This window comes from Mytilus edulis, chromosome 14 (genome assembly GCF_963676685.1).
Source record: "Mytilus edulis chromosome 14, xbMytEdul2.2, whole genome shotgun sequence".
NCBI lineage: Eukaryota > Metazoa > Mollusca > Bivalvia > Mytilida > Mytilidae > Mytilus > Mytilus edulis.
The window spans coordinates 38550574-38577933 of NC_092357.1; the positions used below are offsets into that span (position 1 = coordinate 38550574).

At 32.7% G+C, this 27360-nt stretch overlaps 1 protein-coding gene across 2 annotated transcripts in view; it reads left to right on the forward strand.

Annotated features, from left to right (window-relative positions):
* Positions 1-2336: 2336 nt before the first annotated feature.
* The window catches only part of LOC139503467 (ubiquitin carboxyl-terminal hydrolase 37-like), a 29215-nt gene continuing 4191 nt past the window's right edge, over positions 2337-27360 (forward strand). Inside the window, exons 1-18 of one of the 2 annotated variants that reach the window (XM_071293246.1) lie at positions 2337-2426; positions 4980-5161; positions 6031-6199; positions 9108-9213; positions 9625-9693; positions 10469-10600; positions 11387-11524; positions 12276-12410; positions 13275-13401; positions 13865-14046; positions 16572-16637; positions 19257-19388; positions 20446-20610; positions 21976-22065; positions 22870-22987; positions 23850-23948; positions 25537-25636; positions 26185-27108. In XM_071293246.1, the coding sequence (XP_071149347.1) occupies positions 4985-5161; positions 6031-6199; positions 9108-9213; positions 9625-9693; positions 10469-10600; positions 11387-11524; positions 12276-12410; positions 13275-13401; positions 13865-14046; positions 16572-16637; positions 19257-19388; positions 20446-20610; positions 21976-22065; positions 22870-22987; positions 23850-23948; positions 25537-25636; positions 26185-27108 (2929 nt within the window). In that variant the 5' untranslated portion in view covers positions 2337-2426; positions 4980-4984. The remainder of the gene's footprint in view (positions 2427-4979; positions 5162-6030; positions 6200-9107; positions 9214-9624; positions 9694-10468; positions 10601-11386; positions 11525-12275; positions 12411-13274; positions 13402-13864; positions 14047-16571; positions 16638-19256; positions 19389-20445; positions 20611-21975; positions 22066-22869; positions 22988-23849; positions 23949-25536; positions 25637-26184; positions 27109-27360) is intronic. The other variant, XM_071293247.1, reaches the window with a different exon arrangement.

A 27360-nucleotide genomic window follows, 5' to 3' on the forward strand; every position in this document is an offset into this window, starting at 1 on the left:
CTGTAATAACTTGTTTCCCAATCCACTATAAATAAATATGTTTAAACTAAAAGAAAAAGCAGCAGAAAAGACAGTGGTTTAAACATTTTTTTTTAAATATCCTGTTTCAATCAAAAGAAAGAGAAAATATATTTGCTCCAAGGGGATGTCAAATTAACTGTACTTAAAAAAAAATTTGTGCCGCTTTTGCATTTCGGTCTTATACGTAGCAAGTCAAGCAAACCGCTCATATACATTATGCTGTATGATTGAGCTGCACGAAATAAAAAAAGTACGACGTTATTTATACAATGCATGAAAAATAACGTCAAAATAACGTTACCAAAACTAACACCAACACCGTACGCGACGTCTATACGTAATAATACGGGTGTATTTCTACAAGGGGTTACAAAAAAAAATTGTATCACACTCCTGAAAAATAAGATATAATTTATCTATTGGTATATATGACCGAGTTTGCATAATACTTGATTTCACCATTATTTTTTATTATAGATAACAGATCAGCAAGTGTATAGTTTATACGATGTTTAAATACGTTGATTAACAGACATTTAAAAAACACAGGGCATTTCGACACAGAGATGGTAAGAAATCTAAGCAAAACCATTATAGCAAGGTTGGATAAGTATTTTAACATTCAAACACCATAATATTTCATTAACAATTAAGAACAAAGATATAACAAACATGTGAAAGCTCTCTCACCGTCAAACATATGTGACATATGTGTTTTGTGTTATGAATCATATATGTTTCACTTACACCAACCCTCCCGGAGCAGTTGAAAGTGCGTCTCATTAGGGTCTAAGCGTGATGCGGGATTGCCGATTTTTTGTAAGCGTGACACGTGAAAGTCAAATCATTGTGCCGTGTAAACGGGAAATGAAGTCTAGCGGGACACGGGAAATTACAAAAAAAAAAAAAAAAAAAATGAGAATTGCTTATAGGTATATAGTGTAAGCGGGATACGGGAATCTGTCAAAACAGTAAGCGGGATCCGTGATCAGAACCCCCCAATGAGACCCCCTTGAAATTGGAACCGTTTATTTAGAATGTCGATTATTCATAATTTAGATTCGATTTTTGTATATGCAAAAGATTTTAAGACAGTTCTGATGCTGGGCCTTTTCTGTCATTTTCTTTATCTCCTTGGGGTGTTTTGTCAAACGGTCTTAAAAAAGTTTACTTGTAATGTACTTTGGATTTTACAAGTTGAAAATATTCCTCTCCTTACTTACTCTTTACATCTTAAATATTCAAATCAATCGTTCGAATGCATATACAATGACCCAAGGTGAAACATATGAAACAATTCAATTGAAAAGCATATAGCGGCCTTATTTATAACGAAACAATTTACGAAAAACAAATATGACAGACATGAACCAACGACAATCATTGTACTATATACACTTGGCTTGGAACATTCACAAATAAATGGATATGTATGTGTATGCATGGGCACTCAACATAAACATTAAAGTTGTCTGATCTACATGTTTCCAACTTTTGCGATGTTAAAGTGTCAGTCTGCCTAAGAATCAGGCAGTGGTGAAAACATGACCAAAAAACCCCACCCAATTTGACATTGATTTCAGTTCATAATATGTAGTTATGCACAAAAATAACATTCATTCCCATTTTCTGTTCTGGTAATAGAAGATACAATTTGGTTGAAATGCACTAGAAATTAACGAATAAGGGGAAATAACTCTGTAATTTGCTATCATTTTAACCAATTTTCTAACCAAGTTATTTGATATTACCAGACACACACAAACGAAAGACTAATACTTTTTAACTCAGGATGATGGTTAGTATTAAATAGCATGATTAGCTCGGTGGGTTTTTTCTAACCATGTTTTAATTTTTACCTAAATTGCCTGATTCTTACAAAGACTGGCACTTTAAAATCCGTTCCGTACGACGGTCTAGCAATGGAAAATCCGGCCAATAACTAACCATAAAAATCAGTTGAAAAGGGCTGGCTGTGTTATACCGTGATATTTGTTTTTAGTTATTTTTTTTTTACTTAATCTAGGCCGTTGTAGTTTTTTCGTTGCATAGTTTCACATTTGTCATTTCGGAGGCTGCCTTTTATAGCTGACTGTGGTCACGGGATTTGCTCATTGTTTGGAAATCCTAAAATGCGTTTATTTGAATGTTGCATGCTTTGTTTTATTTGTTATTGTTTATGTTTTTATATTCTGTGAAAATCATAAATGAACTTTATAAGTTAAAGTAATCTAACTGTTAAATGTTTTTTATTCATTTTAAAAATTTTGGTAGAGATATTCCGGATACATTACAGGTTAGTTCCAAGAAAGTTCATGCGTTATGTACGGTGCGGAATTTCCGGTATAAAAAAATGCCGCGAAATGAGGCATAGTTCTGCACAAAAAAAAAGAATCTTACAAGTGGTAAATATAGGGATAAAGTTACATGAACACCTTTCAAAATCCACATAAACATCAAAGGTGTCTGATCGACATGTTTCAATCTTCATGATATACCAAAAGTCGTACGACGGCCTTGCCCTGGGAAACCGGCCAGTAAAAATATTGTGTTTAGAAATTTTTTTATGAAAAAATTGAACAGAACCGTATATATTGAAAGCAATTTTATGAAGTACTGATTTTGTTGCTTTTTATTTTAATTCTTAACTCTGACATCACAATGACTTCTTGTCACAGTGTCCGAGATGACTAGCTAGTTCAACCATTTGCCCTGTTTTGCAAGACAAATGAAACTTGCATATTGTAGAGTCTAAGAGATAAATGATAAATGAACAAATTGAGGCTAGATTTATATGATCCAAGGCTGCCAGTCTGTGCTTGAAGCAGCACAATAGTTTTGGACGGGATAAATTATATCCATTGGGTACATTTGTACATGTATGTTTGTTTAAATAAGGAGTCTGAAGGTATTCCAATCAGTTTATTCACTATATTGAATTTAAAGTGCAGTTAAATTAGCCATTTCTATTGAAATATACGATTTTGCTGTTTTAAATAAAGATATTTTAATTAGCCGCTAAATATCATACATGTATTTTCTATTTGCCAAAAAAAATAGTCACTGCCATTTTACTAATTAACTACCCCAGTTGACCTGGGTTTGTTCTGGGATGCTAACCATTATGCTTTTCCCGGAATTATTACGATTTTGCGATCAAAACTACTACAGTCAATAGTCGATTATTACGGATTCCCGGTCGCCGCCTTTAATTTTGTAAAACACAGATTTTTATCATTGCTTTTGTGGATTTTAGAAAAACAAGAATGTAATGATTCTGGTTTCTCGTGAGTTATCTACCTATCGTTTGGTAACAAACTGACTTCTGAAGAGGCAAACACGCATTTTATGAAGTGGCTATCCCCATTTCTCTACTTCTCCTTGACAGAATGAAAATGTCCAATTTAGGGCCGTCTGCACCTAAAAATTAAGAACAACTAATGAATGGAATACATACTACAGATAACATGTTTAATGAAACATATTGCACATCACTTTGCAACCATTCTTCAGTAATTTTTTGGTAAATGCACGTTTTTTGAAAAGTTTTCAAAATTACTGAAAATTTGATAGATTGTTACAGATGGTGTCAAAAAGGGGTTGGCATCTATGCAGACATATTAAAAATGCACCAGAACATGCATTCTATAAAATTGAGCATATCATGAATGGAAACATTTCATTGCTTGGCATTGTCAGTAACTTCTTTACTGCTTTGATCAATAGTCTTTATGAGTAGCTTTGTAGCTGAGGAATAAGTTGGGAAGGGGGGGGGGGGACTTCATGTTCAACCAACATGACAAACATTAATTCAGGGGATTTCCAAATATAGTTAATTACAGAGACCACATGTATAAGATTAGTTCGAGATTACTCTGACGTCCAACGGCTGTTTTGCCAGACAAGCTGGGCCTTGGGACGTCAGAGCTCGTCCCATATCAAAAAGTGGATATATGCCCAACCAAAATAGATGCTCTGCTTCGTCGCTTCAGGTGCTGATTGAGGGCCTTGGAATGATATAAATTGGGCATCAATCTGTTCATTTTTCATTTATCTCTTCATTTATGCAAGTTTCACCTACCTGCCAACCTTTATTTTTCCATATTTTAACAGTTTTCACAGAGACCCATCGATTTCTTCATTTTGACTTTTACTTTCAAATGGACGTCAAGTTACGAGAGAGTTCGTGGCCCCAAGACTCAAATATTTATATTTTTTCACCTCCTTTATAGGAGATCGATGTTTAACATTTAGGAACCAACCTCGATTTTTCACCTCCTTTACAGGAGATCGGTATTAAGCATTTAGTTCCTACCACGATAACAATCCGAAGCTCTCGGACATTTAGATAACTTGCATCGTAAATGAGCGAGGTGTTACATTATAGTCATTTGCACTGTTTCTCGTGGTCACGTGATAATCTTTGAAAATGAAAGTCAAAATGCAGAAATCGATGGGTCTCTGTGAAAACTATTAAAATATGGAAAAATAAAGGTTGGCAGGTAGGTGAAACTTACATAAATGAAGAGATAAATGAAAAATGAACAGATTGATGCCCAATTTATATAATTCCAAGGCCCTCAATCAGCACCTGAAGCGATGAAGCAGCGCATCTATTTTGGGTGGGCAAATATCCACTTTTTGATATGGGACAAGCTCTGACGTCCCACGGCCCCAGCTTGTCTGGCAAAACAGCCGTTGGACGTCAGAGTAATCTCGGACTAGTATAAGATTTGAAGTTGTGTGGATTCATCATTATTCTTTTGATTCCGGATTTTCTAGATTTCAAGGTTCAAAAAAATATGCATTTTTTGTAAATGGGCTTGTAGACAGATTTTGGCATATTACTATACACAATCTAAAATATTTACAAACTTTTGCTAAATTCACAAATATTTGTATCCATGAAGATAAATGAATCTAACATATTAAATGTTATTTGTATTTTACATTTACAGAAGTAATGCAGTTAACGGAGGCATCAAGGGTCGAGTGTAGTGGGAAAGTCAAGTATTCTGGAATTGATACAGGAAATGTTATGTGGAAAAATGGAACTCTTATTATCCAGCTTCATAATGGGCGATGGAGCATGAATTTAGAGTATGATGTTAGTCCAGGCAATTCACATAAATGTATAGCTGTAAGTGGAAGGGTTTAAATCAGTATGGGTCATTTAGAAATAAAAAGATGTAGTATGCATGTCAAAGAGACAACTTTCCATCCAAGTTTCAATGTGTAAAAATTAAACAATTATAGGTCAAAGCACAGCCTTCAACACAGAGACTCGGAAATTTGTTCAGATGGAACAACAAGCTTATTGCTATCAATGGCCAAAAAATGACTAGGGTAAAACAATTGAAACCAGAAAACCAAGGATCTGATCTATTCAAAAAACGAAAGATGAGAAACACTTGGGCCAAATAAAAAAGTATGTGTGGTTCCAGTTACATCTGAAAATAAATTAGGGTAGGTAGGTAGGGATTTTTTTTATTTTATGTTTTTTTTTTTCATTGAGTCTATGGGAGCAACATTCTGACTTTTAACAGTGCTTAATGAAAACTGACAATAAATTTTTTAGGGTAGGCTATTTTCAAGCCGAAAAAGTAGGGACGGTAGGGTTACTGGAACCACACATATATTTTTATTTGGCCTTATGAACTGCATCAACAAATGACAACGACTGTTCAACAGACTCCTTACATTGGAAAGGGGTAAACAAATGCAGCAGGTTTAAACCTTAATACATTTGTCAGTTATTAATAACCATACTTGGTCAGTAAACTTTATTAAACTCCAAATTTTATATTATCATCTGATCATGTAACCTTCAATGATCTTTACAATTATTAATTTACATCTAACTGTCTTATTAAACTCCCATCTTTCTTTCTTATTTTTAATTTAAATGAAAGGTTGCGATCTAAAATGTGCCTCACATATCCCCTTCTTGTGTTTTATTCTACAATAGCCCTTATATATATATGAAATATCATTTCTATTTTCTCACAGCTTTCTCCTGGTGTCATCAAGAAGTTGATTTGTAAGGCTCAGCTCGTTATTGAGTTACAGACTGGTAGTTCCTCCATGAATTTTCATTTGAAGCCACATACTCCTAAAGATGATCAGGATATGAAAAGAGTTTATGAAAAATTACTTAACATTCAGAAATTAAGGGATGGTTAGTAAATTAAAAGCATTTATTTATTACAGTAATGAATACTAGAATATTTTGATATACATTTGTACACCAACGAAACTGCTATCAAAAAAACACATTATATCCCCAAAAAGACATTGTGATAGACGAGTATTTCAATCTGTGCAATGCTACAATTTCTACAAAGTTTAAATTAACTAGAAATAGAATACTAAAAGTTTTAAATCAGTGCCAATTTCTATAGTTGTTTTAATTCATGCAATTTCCAATATTTAAATTGTATTTTAAATAAAATGCTGATTAATGAAAAAAAAGACTTCCATTTGATGAAATTGAAAATCGACATTTGTCCTTCAGTAAAGTTTATTTTCTAAAACAAAACATTTTCCCATCAAACTTCAGATTATTGTCCTAGGAAGGTTATCTTAACCTGACTGGAATTATTAAGATAAGGATTGTAAAGATTGTTGGGTACTTGTCATTAAGATCAATAATTGAATGAATTAAAGGAGTTATTAACCCTTTCAACGCTACACAAAAAAATAGAAAAATGGCTGCTGCTGCTGCATTTTTTTTGTGTTCATTCATTAGAACAGTATATTCCTTTTCAGACTGCTGTATCTTTTTTATTATAAGAGATACAGAAAAAGTTATTGCATGAAAAATGCTCAGGAGAGTATGAACTGTAATGTTAGGCAGTTATTTCAGTAAAATTTTTATCAGGTTACCTGCATTTTCAGGTAATTAACAGGTAAAAGGTGTAATTTGTTACATTTGTGTTGAATTTTGAATAAAAACTACTTTTCGTCTTCATCTATTTTGTTTTTTTATCTGCCATCAGGGCTCACACTACTTCAGAATTATAGGGAGAAGTGACTTCTCTTTTTGAAACTGATAGGGAGAAGTGGTGAGATTTGAAAGAGAAGTGCTCATTCGCACGGTGCGCTACAATGTTTGGATTTTACAATAGTATAAAGGGCCATATGTAAATAATGTTCTTTTTATATTATTCAATTCATATCTGAGTACACAATTAAAGTAACATTTCAAATTAAAAGTTATTTAAGTTTAACTAAGGTTTTGTGAGAAACTACCAACTAAATATCTAGCACTAAAAAAAAATGTAAAGAAATTATAATATATCAATTACAATTTAATTAAAAATTATCTTGTGTATGAAATTCAGTGTTTCTCATAAAAAAATATAAGAGTTATTAAGCTGGGCCATAATATATTGATATTAGTAGAATAGTCTCAGAGTTAAGCAACTTTAATCAATAGTTTGAAACAATCCATAAAAAATATAGGGAATTATATACACCAATCAATTAGATGTAACCAAAAGTCTCTTAATGTGTGTGGAATACGTAATTTTCCCCTTTGGGATCAATATTCTTCTGTCAGCTGTTCCATCCGTGCGTCCGTAGTAATTATTGTAAAAGTACGGATTTCGGTCATAGCTGGTCTGGTTCAGATCCGTAGTTTAGAAATCGGTCAATGGCAGACGAATGCAAGGAAATTTACAAAAATAAACGATGTTTGACAAGTTATTTGGAAAGGAACATGACGGTTTTAATGCAATAAATGGATTAAACATTTACTGGAGGCATCTTTTATCACGTTTAAATAAAGTAACAAACTTATTTTGCCGCCGAAATTTAGGTTGATGTACGTTTTGAGTAACAAGCACCGGGACTTGCGGAAATGCACGAAGTGATAAAAAGTTGTATTTTTATCAAATAACTTGCTACACACTGCGAAGACAATGCTTCAACCTCTTTTCTAAAGATAATGAATCGTTTATGTCTGAATTTCTTTAATTATCAGTAAAAAATTGATGTTTCATCAACTTGGTAAAAATTGAAAATGTCCGATGACGGAAGCGACTGAAAGCGACTATCGTCAAGAACAGGGCGACTTGTTTTCGCTTTTGGGGGTCGGGGAAAGCGAAGTGACAGTCGGGAAGGCGACTTCTTCGCCCAAGTCGCCTGGTAGCGTGAGCCCTGTGCCATATAATAAAGAAGACACCAATTGCTCGATTCCGTAGCGTATTGCACCATACACAACGTATTATGTAATCATGGCACAAATCAGTGGCTCCGTCCTCAAAATTTTCATTCAACCTCCGTTTTCCCCCCTTTTTCTACGTCTCGTAATGATCGATCAAATCATATTTCCCACACGAATTGAATGTAATAAACACATTGAGATAACAAGAAACCGTTTAACTAATCCTCGTCATCAGTTTCGCCATAGAAATGCTGAAATATTTCCATATTTACAGCTTCGTTTCCGATTTCCGCCATTTGCATTTGTCAAAATATTTGTTTTTATTTTCCTTCAATTTTCCTTCTACTGCATGATTTTACAATAAAAATTGCCAGGATTTCAAGCGCAAATGAGACCTTGCATATCCTCGATTCATACAAGGAAAAATTAGAGAGGACCCGAATGAAAACCGAATGGTTTAAGAGTCCTTATGAAAAATCTGTTGTCATCGCGGCATATGCCGCAGCAGTGGCGGACGGCGTATGTCATCGCGGCATATGCCGTGTATAGCGTTGAAAGGGTTAAGGATCAAGGTCACTGACTGCAACTCAACAACACAAAATATAAATAGATCAATATGACTGCAGCTAAAAAACACTGGCAACAAAAAGTTCACTATGACAGTTACTCAAAAATACAAAATGACAACAACAAAAATATCTAGAGGGCAAAAACAGCAATAAACAGGTATCCTTACAATATTTCAAGCTCTAAATCATATTGATAGTGAAAAAAGTATAAAATATTTACCAGAAACACTAACATTACACACCTAGAAAAGTCAATGCATGGCTATCATGATTAAAGATGAATATTGTATAAAATTTGACAAGTATTTAAGATTTATGATTTTAATTTGAAATATTACTTCATACATTAGAACCTGGTATAGTCAAAGCAGAAGTAAAGATGACACCAACCAAACAAGTCATCAGTAATTACCATACAGATCATCACATATCACCGGATACATTCACAAGGTACAGGTAATTTTTTTTTCATAGTAACTTGTACTATTGAGACCATCACATATCACCAGGTACAAGTAAATTAGTTCCATATAGTGACTTGTACAATTCAGCACAATAAGATCTTTATGCATAATTTTTTATGTTCTAAATTGTCATGAGTTTAAATAAATGGGGGAAAATTTTATCAAGTTATGCCCTCAATGCTGATTTCCTGGACAAACACATTAAAAAAGATATGAATTAGATAACCACTGGTGCAGCTCTTGACCTGCACATTAACTGTGCCAGTACTGAAGAAATACCCTCATGCTAAATACCTTCTCTGAAAATATTTTCATTTATTGTTTTATGAATGTTTGCAAAGTTTCCTAAAATATACATACATATATGTAACATGTCCCTTTCATTATTGCATTTTATTTTCAGTGTGAAATCAAAAGACAGAAAAAGATCGTTAGAAGATGATAGTGACCCTGAAGAGGGAAAAGAAAATAGGTATAATAGTCCGTCTCTATACATGTCACCTCTTATATAGTGGTAACTTCTCATGTTTGACTGAAGAGTAAACGCTTGGCATTGTTCTTAAGAAAAACCTGATTTATGATACATGTGTGTTTTGAGGAAGATGTATTTATTAATTTTGATGCACTAAAATACTGTAATTTCACAATCAAATAAAAATGTGTAGTTCATGTAAAATAAATCCTTTTAAAAAAGTTGCATTAAAATAAAATAAAAATACATAGCAAAACAAATTAATTCTGCTTTATTTACATAAAAAAAGTCAATGGAATAAAGATAAAATTTAGAATGGAATCAGTGTATGTGTCAAAGAGACAACAACCCAACCAAAGAGCAGAAAACAACCAATGGTCTTCACTCAACAAAAGAAAGCATGCAGCCTGAGACTGCCTTAGCTGCCCTTAAAGAAAAACGTGCACTAGTTTAGTAAAAAATGGACATCATACTAAACTGAAAATGAACCAAACATTTAAAAAAAATATGCAAGACAAACAAAGGCCTGATGCTCCTGACATAGGACATGCACATGCATGTGGGAAAGTTTAATATGTTTTGTGATATCTCAACCCCTTTTATACCTCTAAGCAATGTAGTAAAAAGAAGACTGCTTTACACATTTGTGATATAAATTTTTCAATCACTTGAGGATTTTTAAATTCAAATTCATGGATTAGTTATTTCATAAATAATTTACATTGTGAAATGATTGTTATAACAATTTTCGGGAGTATTTCATGATTTCTTTCAGAGCAAGAAATAACAGTGAAAAGTTTTTAGAAAGAGCAGCTGAAAAGTCAAAGATGTGGCGTTCATCAGAAACCACTCCAATAAAATTTTATGGTCACAGTTCAACACAATCAACTTATGGTACACCATTTAGGTATGTGTTGTTAAGGCTGGGTAGAAGCAGGAAACAATAGCTATTTACTGAAAATTCAGAAAAAAAATCTGTTTTTTTTTTTAATTGTAAAAAATGAAATCTCACAAAAACGTTTTTTATAACATAATTTGTAAGTAGTATTTACTCTGATTGCAATACCTAGCTATATATAGACTTGCTTTTGTTTCGATTGTCCCAACAAAAAGAGTAATGAATGCATGCATTAATTTCCAAATTTACAAAAATTACATTTACAGTGTATGTTTTATATGGGGTCTCTTCCTATATAATAGTATACACAGACGAGGCCCCTCATGGGGGGGGGGGGGGGGGTCCTAGTAATCACATAATTGCCATTTTTTTGCCAATATAATCACATAATCATTAAATATTTGCTTATCTTTAGTAATCAAATAATCAAACTAAAAATACAGTCCTAGGTAATCAAATAATCATGAAATATTTGGCTTAATAATCAAATAATCATTAAAAAAAACGGCCAAGTAATCACATAATCAAAAACCCCATGAGGGTCCTCACAGACGTTGACCGAGGTAATATATGAATGAGTAGAAATTTATATATGTCAATGTTCATCTTCTGTTAAGATGTTTGTAAAAACTGTTTTGATCTTTTCCAAACATTTTTTTTTAGTGGTGACTATTTAGGAAAGACAAAAAGATGAAAGACAGCTGGAACATAATCAATTAAAGTTTTATGCATGCAGAGATAAAATAAAAATTGCCTTTAAACCCCCAATTTATTGATATCCTTCCTTTTCCACAGCAGTGGTAGAAGACCTGGATTGATGCCAGACCCAACTCCATCAAAGATACCCAGACTTGGTAATGTTAACTACAGCTGGATGAAACCAAAGTTAACAGCCCCGTCAGATACCACTCAACAACAACCAAACTTTCATGGGTATGATATTAATAATTAACGTACTGTGGATCATTATTATCCCTTGAGTACCATTTTTTGTGAATTTCGTGGGTACAGGTGAACCACAAATTTAAATCTTCAACGAATACCAATTTTTTGGTAGGATTTGTAGGCAGAGATTGGCAAAACCACAGAATTAAATATCCACGAAAATGCAAGTTTTTCTCAATCCACGAAAAATTGGTACCCATGAAAATAAATGAATCCACAGTATCTTAATTGAATTCTTTATTTATTTTAAGAGGATTGCTGACAACCAGAGGCTACATGCGGGTCTCTAAATGTATCTTACTGCAGTAATCATTAAACTTCCAATCACCTCTGTCCAGAAAGCACACTTTTATCATTTTTATAAATAGTTGAATTTTAAGTTCAAAGTCTGCATGTTCTTTAATATAAAAAAAAAAAACGTATTATCAATTGAATTGATATTAACCATGTTAACCATTAGGTTAAATAAAATCAATTATAAACTTGGAAATATTTATCTTAAGAATAAATATTTTTTTTAAAATCGTGAATTCGAAGTGGCATAAAGTCAGCAGAGGGTGTTTGATAAATTGAAAATTTCCTGACTTATAGCAGGCTCTTAACATTATTCTGTATGCAGTAATTTGACTTAGATTTACTTTTCTAAATCAAAAGAGACTGCTAATTGCTTGTCTTTTTTCCAGGGTAAGGGGATGGATATTATTAATGTTATTATTATATATTGATTTTGTATTTTCAGATTCTCTAACCTTGGTAATACTTGTTACATGAATGCAATACTCCAATCGCTTGTCAATCTCGATACATTCACCACCGATCTACTGTATGGAAACAAAAGAATTCTCAGGACGTTAGAATCTTCTTCCTTGTATAAGTAAGTTTAAAAATGTCAGTATTTAAACTTAAGTTGGTACCAAACTTCTTGACTAAAATTAATTTGCCTCTTTTAATTTTCATAAAAAATTGACAAAATATTTACTTTGACAAAAATATAGATATTTCATAACAAATTGAACCACACACTTATCAGAAAAATTACATTGAATTAGTTTGGCAAATACTAATTTTGGTCATATAGAAGCTTAATATTTCCTTTACAATAGAACATGATTAATCGTTCAGCCGATTTTGACAGAGTTATGTCCCTAGAATAATTATAAAAATAATATTGTAGTACTGTTATGTACCACCTAAATGGAACATATATGAGAACTTGTAAAAATCTGTCCGCACAAAAAAAAATGATTTATATTACAAAAGTAAACAAGTTAATAGCAATTTGTGTATATCATTTACATATATATATAGGAAAAAGGTTAGATCAAAAGTGAAAATCAAGAAAACAAGCCAAACTGAGAAAATGGAATATAACAAAAAGAAACCCTGTTGTTTTAAACAGTTATTTTCATCAAAATTTCAATTTAAAGAGTAATTTCATTAAAATTTCAATGACTGGTTTCTGACACATATCTGATTTCATAGGCTACCTATCATTTATGAAAACCTAAATTCTTTGATATAAAAATGAGATGTGTTATGATTGCCAATGAGACACCTATCCACCTAAGTCAAATGAAGTGGTAGTAAGTAATTAAGACCCATCATATGGCCTTCAACCATGAGAAAACCCACACCATATATAGTATGTTACAATAGCATGATACTGAAATATAGGTTTAAAATTTAATCTTAGGAGACATATTTATTTTGCCTATCAAAATGTAATTCTGTTTTACAGGTGTATGGTCCTGGTCTTTAATTCAAGATTGAAAAATGTAACTGATATCAGTAAAAGAGAATATCTGAGGAATTTAAAACAGGCCATTTCATCATCAGCTAAAAGGTTTTCTGGATATCAACAACATGTAAGTTGTCTAATTTTAAAATAAGATTTGATAGTTGATTGATTGCTGGTTTTTAATACCACTTTCAGCGCTCTATGCTATATCATGCATGGAAGTCAGTTTATATAGATTTTATATAGATAAGAGAAGTTGGAGTGCGGAGAGAGAACCACTAGGGCAGGAAAACTGACAATCCTTGTCTATAAAGATAGAGTCAAAAGTGTGTGCCATGTTCTTGGACTGCAACCTCAATGTGACATGCAAGTGTAATAAATTTATTAAAAATGCAATTAGAATATATATTACATTTACATTAATTATACAAATTATAGATTTGTTTACAATTTTGAACGATTTTCCAAGGGCTATTTCAAGCAAAACACATATTCAAGGGTTGGACACAACTTTGTGAAAAAAGTTTAAGATTTCTAATGTTATACCTGTATGATACATTAGCTTATTCATGTTATTGTTTATATTTTAGGACGCTCATGAATTCCTTGGTCAGTTGTTAGACCAGTTAAAAGAAGAAGTGACCAAGATATCAAAGTCTACACCTAGTCCACATAGAGATAACGAGGAAACAGAGAGGACACCACATGAATTTGTTAACCCTACTGTACAGAACTTTGAATTTGAAGTTACACATGGGATCAAATGTGAAAAGTATGTATACATACAAATGACAAACTAAAGATTAATTTGTATTGTGGTTATTAAATTTCTTGGATTTAGTATAAACAATCTGGCTACATTATTTCATATTTTTTGCAAATTCCGCATACAAGCGGACAGGAAAATTGTACAAAATGTTGTACTAAGTTTACATCCCAGCTCCTTTGTTCTAACAGGGATGATCTGAGCCAGATCACCCCTACCAGATCACCCCAGTTTAAGTTTCTTTGTTATGCATGCTTTCCTTTGTTCTGTAACATTTTGGCGGGAATGTCAAATCCAGTATAAAACTTATAATTAATTATACGGAGAAGACTATCTATCAAAATTCACGTAGAAAAAATCCAGTGTATATGCTGGGATTCGAACTCAAGACCTTTAGCATATCAAGCCACGACACATACCACTTCACCAGGACGACTGGATACGAACTATCAGAAATTTATCATACTTAAAGGAAGCAAGATAGTTTTATAACTGGGGCGAGTTGGTAGACCTTTACTCAGTGGGGTTTAAACCCTTTTCGTTAAATGAATGAGTTGTCATTCTGATTGTTCAATTTGATTTTACACTTTTTTAAAGTTGGGCGAGTCGGTTACAAGAGTGGGGCGATTTTTCATAAAGTGGCGATATAGTGTGGGCCGATTGGCCAGTGGGGCGAGTTGACATTGTTTGATATCTACTCATCGTGTTAGGGGGTCAAAAAGGGTAAACATCATATAGTAATATATAAAGTATATAATGATGGTTGTGTGGCGTTCTAAACTAGATTTTATGAATTGTAAATGGTTTTTCGTCTAATCTAAAACAGCTGGGATGTAAAATAGTTATCCCATTCGGACTTGGTGTGTCAGTGTAAGATCACCCTCTGGCCTCCGGCCATCGGGATGATCTTACACTGACACACCGCGTCCTTATGGGATAACTATTAATGAACATTAAAATCAAGTGTTCAACTATATGCTAAGAATCCACAGAAATAAAATTTTTATAATGAATCCACAGTATATATATTAAAAGTGTGAACCACATTTTAAGGTTATTTTGAATAGACTGTAATTGAGGCCTAAAAAAAATAATGTTGTGTTTCCGATCACCCCTTGAAATTTTGAACGGACGGTAGGTAGGGATTTTTTTTTTTTTTTTTTTTTTTTTTTAATATAAAAATACCCCTGAAAAAAAACTAAGTCCAAACCTAAAAAAAATTTGGGCAGCACTTCCCCTAGGAAATTAGCTTTTTAAACCCAATTCCCCTATTTCAGGACCAAAAGTTTGGGATTGTCAGAGAAAGAAATTGAGAAGATGTGGGGCAGATTCATTTATAGGAACATGAACCAAACATCATCCCAAACCTACAGATAGACAAATATATTATATACACTGTACCTGGCAGGACACTTTCTTTTGGCAAAGTATCTGTGGCTTTTCATCAGAATGTCTAAAGCGTTGATTGGCTGACCATTTCAGATGGATTAATATTGGGTTTATATTAGGTTTATTTTGAAGAAGGGTTTGGCATGAAAATTGGATAAATTTAATTCCAAAAGATTGCATTGTTCCAACAGTTGTGTTATTGTCATCAATCTCGGTCCAGTCATTTTTGCTGGTGGCCGAGCACAAAATTTGTGTTGTGTATTTTTTTTCATCGATGTTAGATATTGGATGAATTTCATTGCTAATGTCAAAAAAGGTGTTACTTTCTGTAAAATTTAGAAATATTTTTTTCTCCGCGAAATGGTCACACTTTCCGCGTTGAACATTGAATAGGACGTGTTGTGTTGCCATGTTCAAACACTGACAAACGAAAATAACTACTGCGCATGCTCCCGCATAAATAATTAGCCAAGAAGATTCCACTTTCCAGTACATTCTAAAAATAAGCCTCAAGTTTAAAATTAGCGTTGTTTTCTTTTGGGGCGATAAAAAGATCGAGGGACTTGGAATTTTTTATTTTCTTTCAGAAAAAACGGTCGGTAGGTATACAAATTATTTTTTTTCCCCACATCAGCTTTAAAAACTTTTGAGTCGGGGGGTCTGAAGGACGGTCGGTCGGGTGACCGGAAACACAACATTTTTTTTTTTAGGCCTGAATATACAGTCATTCCATATAATTTAATTAGAAACTCCATTTGTAAGGAGTAAATTTTGAAGAAGAAAAAAACATCTATGACTTCATTGTCTATGAAAAAATAATGTCTTTGAGCTGATAGACAAAATACTTTCAGCCAATGAGAAGACTTTTTACATTCAAAATGAAATCATAATTAGATTTACTGTACTCAGTGTTACAGGTGTTTATTAATTGTAACAATACAGTTTTAGATATAATCATGATTAAAAATTAAGATTTTGTTTGGCTTCTTATTATGCACATTTTATTAGTAAAACATATAGCCTAAAAAATGGTAATCGGTTTTCATATGATATGATAGTTTGGAACAGCACCATGTAGTTAATGCTTTAGCCAACAGAAAAGTAGATTGTAACATATTAAACTTCATATTTAAACATTTCAGCTGTGGAGAGCAGGTGACTAAAGAAGAACAGTTTAATGATCTCTCTGTAGATATGCCTAGAACCCGGTAGGTATTATCAGAACAGTAGATATGCTCTTCGTTTTTCATTTAAGAATTTACTACATGTTTAAATCCTTAAGTTCTTCAGTACAGTTTATTTATAAATGCCTCAAAGATAATTATAGGTTCCATATTGGGTTTTGACATAATTTTTACTCCAAAAACCATCATATTTGCTGTTTGACACAAATACAAAGAAAAAGGAAATAATATTAAAATGTTTTTATAATTTGGATATGAAGCAAACAAGATAGTTGCACTGTGTGCAATAAGTAAAATGGTAGACTAAAATTCAAAATGACAACATTTGTTTTAATATGACTTTTAATCATGAATAGTAATTGTAGTTTTTGTTATTAAAAAAATACAAATACTACAAATACAAGTGGGCATGGTTGGGTACTTTTACATCCAAAAAAGAAAAAGACATTTTTAAAGTACAGATCTGAGGCCTTAATTAAAATATTGTTTGTTTGCCCTTTTCCGACCCTATATTTTGAAACAGGGTAGGTAGGTAGGTAAAATATTTTATTTTTTTCCCAAAAAAAAATAACTTGACTCGGTATATTTTTTGTCATGGGTAGGCAGGTAGGTATAATATTTTATTTAATAGATACAAAATATGCATAATGTCATTTTTGTCTGTTTTGCTTTTGCAAATAAGTTTTCTGGGACTATTAGTTTTGAAAAAAAAATATCGCGTAGAATGTGAAGCTAATTCATATGCACTACTATTTTGTTTTCAAATATCAAAATATAGAGCCGTGTCGCTTATTTTCAACATTTATATGCCTGGAACTTTTGAAGAGTTTGAACTTCCACTTATATTCTGTACTACGTACATTGTACTGTCACGGAATAGAAGATCCTTCATAATATAAGTCCCAAATGGAAACAATATTCTGGATTATTATTTCCACTGGAATAAATATTACAGAAAATTTTCCTAACCTGCTAATGGAATAAATGATATAGACTATTTGTTCCAACAGGAACAGATAATATGGCATTGTTTATAACAAAGTTTCCATTGGAACTTCTGTTAGGTGGAAAAAATATATGTTGACAGTACGCTTACCTAAAGGGTAAGATATGTCCGGGCAGACATACATTACTATTAGAAAAAGTCCCTAGAGTGTTTAAAATTTCGTGTGTGCCTTTGTTTCCAATAAAAATGCTACAAGACTTAAAACTCAATTGTCACGTATTTTACATCGCATTTATAAATAATCTGTATGGAAAAATTGGCAATTTTACTGCCAAATATTCTCCACTTTACAGGCTTTTGTCACCTTTGGTTCATGTTGGATAAAAATAATATAGCGGCATCGTTAACATAATCATTTTGATCTGCTGATCACAAAAGGCCATCCCTACATAGAATACAACGTCCGTTTACAAAATAGTTTGTACACACGTTGATAATTTTGTATCAAACGAACTTTTTTTAAATGAACCCTGCTCTTCAGACATAAAGGTACAGAGTAACGTACGTCATTTCATGATTTCAGAAAGCGTTCAACATTGATTTCAAACAAATGCTTTGAAACTTCAACTGTTCAAATGCAAGTGTTCATGTCAAATGCTCACGTGATACCAAATGGACTGGACCTTATACTTTAAAAAGATAAAACCCGAGGATTCCGATAAAAAAGTTTTGAGCGGGAAATACAAATATAAGATTTTTAGTAGGAACGAAAAAATAAAATAAAATATAATCTTGCTGGTAAATACAAATAAAAGATTTTCAGGCGGAACAAATTTATAGGGTCGGTCGGTAAAGGGCAAACAAACAATATTTTAATTTAAGCCTGAGAGTACAAAATTAAGGATCATATGTCAATATAATATAATTTTTGTTTTCCACAGTTTAAAATGATCAGGATTTAAAGAAATCTTAGGGAAAAAATGTGGGATTACAATGCATTAAATTCTGAACTAACAATCATTGTGGAATTTCAAGACCCTTAGTTTAATTTAAAATTTTAAAATGCATAAAAACATAGAACAAAACAGACAAACTATTTAAGGTAACTACTCATAAGGTAGTTTTAACTTTAGATGTAGAACAAGTGCACATTTATTGAACTATAAATGACAGAAACAATGTATCACTTTCATTACAGAAATCTAGATAAAATTAGCACCATCAGATATTTATAAATTACACATAGCAAAACTTTATTATACCCAATGCAACAAAGTTCAGAGGGTATAATGTTTTTAACCTGTCCATCTTTCCGTCTGTCAGTCCTTCAGTCCTCTCAACTCCTCTGTAACCACACAACAGAATTTCATGAAACCTTTTTAGATAATAAGGACATACTTTCTCGATGTGCATATCAACTGGAAAGCTACGCCCCTTTGAACTTATTTGCTTCAATATACTTCTGCAACAGTTTGTCATCGTAACTCCTCTGAACCACACCACAGAATTTCATGAAACCTTTGAGATAATATGGACATACTATGTAGATGTGCATAACGACAGGAAATTATGCTTTAATGTTTTTTTCTTAGAGTTATTTTATTTGTCCATTGACAATGTGGGAATGTGGGGTATGTGAATGCACTCACTAAGGTTCTTTAATTTTTAATTCTAATTGTTTTGTATTTATTTTCCAGAGATTCAACCAATCCTAGATCTTTACAGGATGCCCTTGAATTGTCTTTACGGAAAGAAAAAATAGAATATACCTGTGAAAAATGTAATTGCAACAAAGCTGAGGTCTCTCATAAATTTACCAAATTACCAAGGTGAGTGGTTAATATCAATCAATTGGCCATTTCAGAATCTAATACATTCTAGGTAATATTTCCAACAGCGTACACCAAAACGTTGTGATTAGTTGAAAACGACCTAAACAATGAAAATTCAACCTCTGATGTCATGGATGTACATTATCTTCATTTTGGTGTACGAACCATTACCCATAGTCCTCTAGATTCTGTATAGGTGATTTCACCTTTGAGATAAATTTTTTCTCATCCTCGGGGCTGTTCCATAAAAAAATACATTGGACCCATGGAAGGCACTTCCAAATCTTAACTATGGGTGGGTGTTATCTATGTTTTTGCATAGTGGAAATGTAAGTGAAATTTTGATTTGCCTCTTTAGGTTTTCAACCCATTTTTAATTTCTTCCCTGGGTATCATGTATATTTTAATGTAATAGCCTTTATTTGATCTTTTAGACAGATTTTTATATATAAAGGTCAAAATATTGTGATAATATAACCTTAAACCAGTTTGAATATCAAATCGCCATATTTAATTTCTGACAGTGAAAATAGAACAAAACCCATGCTGTATAGTGGGCTTTAAGAGACCCAGAAATAACAAAATTTGAAAAAAAAATCAAATGAAAAAAACAATGACCTGACTTATGCTAAAACAACATATAATACATGTAATAGGTGTATATGAAAATCAGCAACCAAGTTGGTGTTGGTTCTTGTGTGTTTATTAATTGTGAAATACTGATTTATTTACTTTCTGTATTGTGTCATTGCTGTTAATTTCTACAAATGTATTAAAAGTGGCTTTTTGCATGATTAGTCAGTCTAACCAAATCTTAGCAGAAAAAAAAGAGTAGAGCTCTAAACAATAAAAAAAGTAATCTCTAAACAAAAAAAAGAGAACTTGAAACAAAACAAATGTCAAATCTGAACAAAAAAAGAGAAATTAAAAAAAAAAAAAATGAAATCTAAAAACAAAACAAATGACATACAAAAATAGAACTCACAAACAAAAAGTGAAAACTGAACTAATTATATTAAATTCAATTATCAATGGTTATAATTATTTTTTTCAGAGTTTTAGTATTACATCTAAAGAGATACAGTTACAATATGAATATGTCTCGCCAAGCCAAAGCAGGACAGAATATAACCATTCCACGATATCTCACCCTACAATCTCACTGTGAAAAGGAGACACGCCCACCTTACCCAACAATCCCTCCTCCTGAACCTAAAAGGTAAGATCACTGTGAAGAGGAGACACGCCCACCTTATCCAACTATCCCTCCTCCAGAACCTAAAAGGTAAGATCACTGTGAAGAGGAGACACGCCCACCTTACCCAACAATTCCTCCTCCAGAACCTAAAAGGTAAGATCACTGTGAAGAGGAGACACGCCCACCTTATCCAACTATCCCTCCTCCAGAACCTAAAAGGTAAGATCACTGTGAAGAGGAGACACGCCCACCTTACCCAACTATCCCTCCTCCAGAACCTAAAAGGTAAGTTCACTGTGAAGAGGAGACACGCCCACCTTACCCAACTATCCCTCCTTCAGAACCTAAAAGGTAAGATCACTGTGAAGAGGAGACACGCCCACCTTACCCAACTATCCCTCCTTCAGAACCTAAAAGGTAAGATCACTGTGAAGAGGAGACACGCCCACCTTACCCAACTATCCCTCCTTCAGAACCTAAAAGGTAAGATCACTGTGAAGAGGAGACACGCCCTCCTTACCCAACAATCCCTCCTCCAGAACCTAAAAGGTAAGATCACTGTGAAGAAAAGACACACCCACCTTATCCAACCATCCCTCCTCCAGAACCTTAAAGGTAAGATCACTGTGAAGAGGAGACACACCCACCTTATCCAACCATCCCTCCTCCAGAACCTTAAAGGTAAGATCACTGTGAAGAGGAGACACACTCACCTTATCCAACCATCCCTCCTCCTGAACCTTAAAGGTAAGATCACTGTGAAGAGGAGACACGCCCACCTTATCCAACTATCCCTCCTCCAGAACCTTAAAGGTAAGATCACTGTGAAGAGGAGACACACCCACCTTATCCAACTATACCTCCTCCAGAACCTAAAAGGTAAGATATGTTATTAGTATGAAATATGAATGCCATTTTACACATAACCAAGCATTATTCAGATCGGTTCAATGCCTACTTCCTGCTTGCTGATACTTTGAATTTTTCAATATGTTGAACAAAGTTAAAAAGAATGGCACAAATTACTGTGTACAACTAAACATAAAGTTTTGATAATTAGCTGGCAGTTAATGAGTTAAAACAAGGGTGCTTTTCAGATCTGTCAGAAACTTCCTTCCTGTTTTCTAAAAGTTTGAATTAGAAGGGGAATACTTCATGGGACAACAAAGTATACAATATTTCAAAGTTTTGTCTATAAAAAAAACAGCATAAAAATGCTTTAATTTTCATTTACCTTGCATTTCTTTATGAAAATATTTAGTGTCCACATCATATATATAACATGTATTATATAATGGCTCATGTCACAAATAATGTCACCAACAATTTTCAGAAATGGTTGAGCCCAGGATTTCTAAATATTTATCAATTATTTTATCATTTCAGTCTAACTGTGCCAGATAGCCCACTCAGGGAAAAGAATGAAAATACACCTAGGAGAAAACTGGATGTAACAAACCCTTTAAACCCTTCAAGGTATGTATTATACATAAATTTGCCATATGAATCACACAAAAAAAAATCTTTCGTTAGGAAATTCACTATGTCCATAACTATATTATATATTTTTTACTTTTCAAACTGCTGAAAAATGAGCTGTTTGATATTATTTATTAAATGATTGGCCATGTTTCTTAGTGGAGGAAGGCAGAGTGACCCAAGAGAACCATTGAGCTTCTGCAGGAATTTTTTTTTAGTCAATTTAGATATGGGATTAGCAGGTTTAATTCAAAACCTCAATGTTTACAGGCTAGTGATCACACTTGATGAATGAACTACTTAAAACACTCAGCCACTGAGATTTAAATTTTGAGATTTAAATTTAGGACAGAACAACAGATTAATAAATGAAAAATCTCTATAAATCAGCATACAGTCTTCAAAATGTTGTCATTCTACAAAATGATGATGATGATGGATGGTTGTTTAAAATCCAATGTCAAATAGAATGCATATTCAGGACTTGTAAAATTGCTATTGGGCCTATAACAATTGCTACAACTAGCCAATAGGATTTAGACAAAAGATGTGGTTGCAAATTTTATCATAAAGACTGGTGTAAAGAAAAGCAAAAGTTATAGCACAAAAATCAGGTACAATGTAGGCCAATGGCCTTTAAAAATAAAAATTGTATGAAAGCTTTGCTGTAAAATTTAGGGTTCATGTTCAGTTTTTGATTACTTTGGTAAGTTATCTCCCATAGAATCTTTATTTCTTTCGAAACCTAAAAGCTAGACTTAAACTACTCAATTATAATCATGTTATAACAATTTGTAACAGTTTCAGATTTAAGAAGAGTCGGGCATTATCAGATTTTAATACTGATGAGGAAACCAGTAAAGCTTCTATACAACAAACTAGCACACCTTTTAAAAAACTCAAAGAGGAACCAGATATAGTAAGTAATCTGAAGAAAGGAAAATGAAAATTAAATTAAATTTCTGTGCTTGTCAACAAAAATAACACTTCATGAATTTTTTGCGTTCGAAAAGAAAAGCGAAAGATACCCAAGGGACATTTAAACTCATAATTTGAAAATAAAATGACAATGCCATAGTACACAAAGCACAACATAGAAAAATAAAGACTGAGCAACACAAACCCCACCAAAAACAGGTGGGGATCTCCAATACTCCTTTAGGTTATGCAGATTCTGTTTCAAAGTGCTATTCTGGATTTACCCTTCATCAGGAAGACACAAACCATAATATTAGAAAGCAAAGAATGTTTTTATACCTAAACAATAAAAACATCATGAGGTACATGTATATGACAAAAAGGAACCTAAAAATCTAAGTTTGAATTTATTTCAAAGTCAACCTTGCCTAAGTGAGATGAAACCTTAGTTTCTTAATCATTTCTAAATTTTTTAATAGAGAATTTAAAAAAGATGAGCTTTAAATCATGTCAGTATCAAAACAAGGACTACTGAGCACACGATTAACGATGAAACTACCAGTCCAACAATAGCAAAATATGTAGGCAATTTTGTTAAAATGGATGTGAATTTGTAGTAATTTAACAAATTGTTTATTTTGGTTGTAATTCATGATTGTATATATATCTATTTAATGTGCTCAAAAATATTCACAGATTCTTGTAAAGCTGTTTATTTGAGAAAATAATTTGTTTTCAATTGAGGAAAAAATTATAATAAAGTTATAATAAAAAGTGATACTGAACTGAAATTTTTGAATTAGAAAAATAAAGTATATCTTATAAGGGTTAATTTTATCGTTTAGAAATTTGAATTTTTTCAGATAACAGACAGAAAGCTGACATTAGATGATGATTTTGATGACCCTGAACTAGCCAAGGCTTTAGAACTTAGTCTTAAAGAAGCTAATGATAGGAACCAGGTAATATTTTACTTTTCTCCCTTCTTTCACATCTCCTTTGATGTATGGGAGGAACAAGAGTCAGGCCTCGACAATAACGCTTGTCCGATTGTCCGGTACCAGAGGGAAAAAAGGTCGGACAAGTAAAAGCTGTATCAAGCTTGTCCGTCGGGACAAGTACATGGTTATTCAGCAGAAAATAAATTTAATCCAACTTTGATGAACAGAGTAATTATAAACAAAAAACGAGAAAACAAATATTGTTTGACATGTTTCTGCATTCTGTTTATTCAAATGCAAAACCTTTTTTCTTCAGCATGTTTACTTGAAATCGATAAATTTTAACTGGTTCTTTGTCAGGTACTTTTCAACAGGTAAAAAAAAGGTATACTATTCTCGGAAACCAGTCTTACCGATCCGAATCAATGATGTGCTTTGTAGATAAGGTAACTTTACATGACAGTTCTTCACCTCTACAGGTTTAGCTGAAGTTTAATAGACAGTTTGGCACAGTAGGAGACATATTCAGTAGACATGATTGATAGACAGTTTGGTAAGGCAGGAGAAATTTCAGGACCAAAACAAAGCATACCTCATTTTGCTACCTTATTCTGTTCCTTATAACAAATACCATACTGGTAATTTTTTCACAAAATTTTTATTTTTTTTATTTACCATTAAATTCACACAATCATATTTGATCATAAGAAGAAAAAAAATAATGACAATATGGTGACCTATAGTTGTTAGTTTCTGTGTCATTTGGTCTCTTGCAGATAGTTGTCTCATTGGCAATCATACCTTATCTTCTTTATTTTGATGCGTTTCAATAAACTTTTTCAACTAAAAAAAAAAGGATTATACAAATCCAATGAGTGTACAGGCTTATCAGATGGTGCCTCATGTTTAGAGTCTGATGTGACATGACTAGATTCAGTTGAACTTGACTCATATTTTTAAAAAGTATTTCAAATCAAAAGAAATACATCAAATTAATCACGCTATTGTTTAAATTCGTTTTGTTCCCTTAATCAAGTAAATATATAAAAAGGTTATTTTTTATAGAAATTTTTTGGACAAGTAACAATTTCATTCGGACAAGTATATTTTGGTATGTACTTGTCCGACAGGACACGTTGAAAAAAAAGTTATTGTAGAGGCCTGAGAGTTAACTATTTCTGCATTCCCTCCCTTTTGAATATAGGAAAGGGATAAATTAAATAATCTAAAACTCATTAGAAAGAGATGTCAATGAACAGCAAGAAAGCTGAATTACTTTTTAACACTTTTTGTAATTATGAAAACTTTCATGTCGTGTTTTAAAGTATGATATAAATTAGTTAGTTTTAACCAAAAAAAAGCTGCTAAAATCTCTTTTCACATCACAGTTATCATCTAGTCTGTAGTTTTACTTACATATTTTGTTAAAATAAAAATGTCAAAAATTTATTTACAAGGATTTTTTTAATGCCCAAAATATAATTGAAGGGAGCATAATGTTTTGTTTTGTTCGTTAGTCTTTCCCTAGCTTATTGGTTGAAACATTTTGTTGTAAGAGTTAATTTTAAATTGTAACATTATATGTAGGAATTGATATGATGTCTTGTAGGGCTTTCTTGATGAAGTGGATGGAATGGCTGAAGATGGAGATCTTAAAAAAGTGTTGGAAATGAGCAGAAATGATCCTGAAAGCACAGCCACTGATCATGGTATGTCTATAAACCTAATTATAAAGTAAAGATAAACACCAAGGTTAATGGTCATACTGCCAATGATCGGGGTATGTCTATAAACTGAATAAAAAAGTTACAATGAGCACAAATCATAAAGATCCTAGTATGACTTATATATCATAAATAACAAGAATGAGGTGAGTTGCAGGAATCATGGTATGTCTATAATCCACAAATATCAAAAGTACAGGAATCAACAAACATAGTTTATTTTTGAAACCAAATACTGTGAAGTGGTTGCGTAGTTTGTTTCAAATTTAACCACTGATTATGTACATTATTCCATTAGCACCTCTGATTTCCATGGAAACAAGCAGTGATTATTAATTGTTTATGGAAATTTATGTGAAATCTCATTTTAAGTCCACTGTTAATATAAGATGAGAAAACCTCAACGAGACATGAATACAGCAACCAATAAAAAACCAATAAGCTCAATATGAATTGGTTATGGTCACTTAAGAAGCAACTCCCTTGTTGCAATGATGTGTATTTATATAACCCATTCAGTTGTCATATTTCAGATTATGACAAGCAATTAGGATCCATGACAGAAGAAGAACAAATAGAATTGGCTATGAGGAGAAGTATGATGGAATTTGAAATGATGCATGATTCCTACACACCAGAGGATATCCGAAAGGAATGTAGCTCTGAAATGATACAAGATTCATATGAATCCCAAGAGATCCGAAAGAAATATAGGTCTGCAGTGGCTGAGGAACTTTTTAGGGACGAGGGTGTTAGAACAAATGGTGTAGAGGATAATAGCGTTACTTCAAAATATTTTAGAACCGCACAAGGAAGTAATACAGGAGATAATAAAATGACGGAAAGTAATTCAGGGATAAAATTGAATAATGGTTGCTCACCTCATAAGACATGTGAAAATGAATCAACTTACGAATTAACAGAAAATTCTTATTTCCATTCAAATTCATCAGACGCAAAATGTTCTCAAGACAAACAAATCTCGCAAAACTTTGATTCAAATTTGTCAGATGGTACAATTGTCGAGGAAAACACCCAATGTAATGGAGTGACGCCTGATGCCAATATGAAATCAGAGGATGAGGCCAGTATTGAAAATGAAGTCATGCTTATTTCTGATAACACAGACAGCGAGACTGATAAATGCTCAAAAATCAAGTCTAAAAATTTTACGCAATCGAATTCTAATTTAAATGTTTCCGATCAGTGCATGGAGATTAGTGATAGTGATTCTGACAGACAAAACACAAATAATTCTAACTCTTGGGATACAAATCAGGTGAGGAACATGGAATCAAAACCCAAATTATCAAAGGATATTGAGAATATTTTAATGGTAGATGAAATGACGTCGTCAGACATTAAACCTTTAAAGACTGTAGATCGTCCACAGCTCGGGAAAGGATTAGCACAGGATGGCACAGATATTGTAGACCTGTTCTGTAAAGAAGAGGATGGTAATGTTTTATTGCAAATTTGTTTTAATTTTACCTCACAAATTCATCTTGGCATAATACTATGATTCATTTAGGTACCAGTTTTAGTGGATTAAAGAAAATTGTACTTGTGTGGATCTTCTATTTCATGGTTTTGTCAAAAGTATAAAGAAAAGTTTTACAACCTTGAAAATTTAAGTTCATGGATCACCTGTACCCACGAAGTCCACAAAATATTGATATCTCATGAATAATAATAAATCCACAGTGACA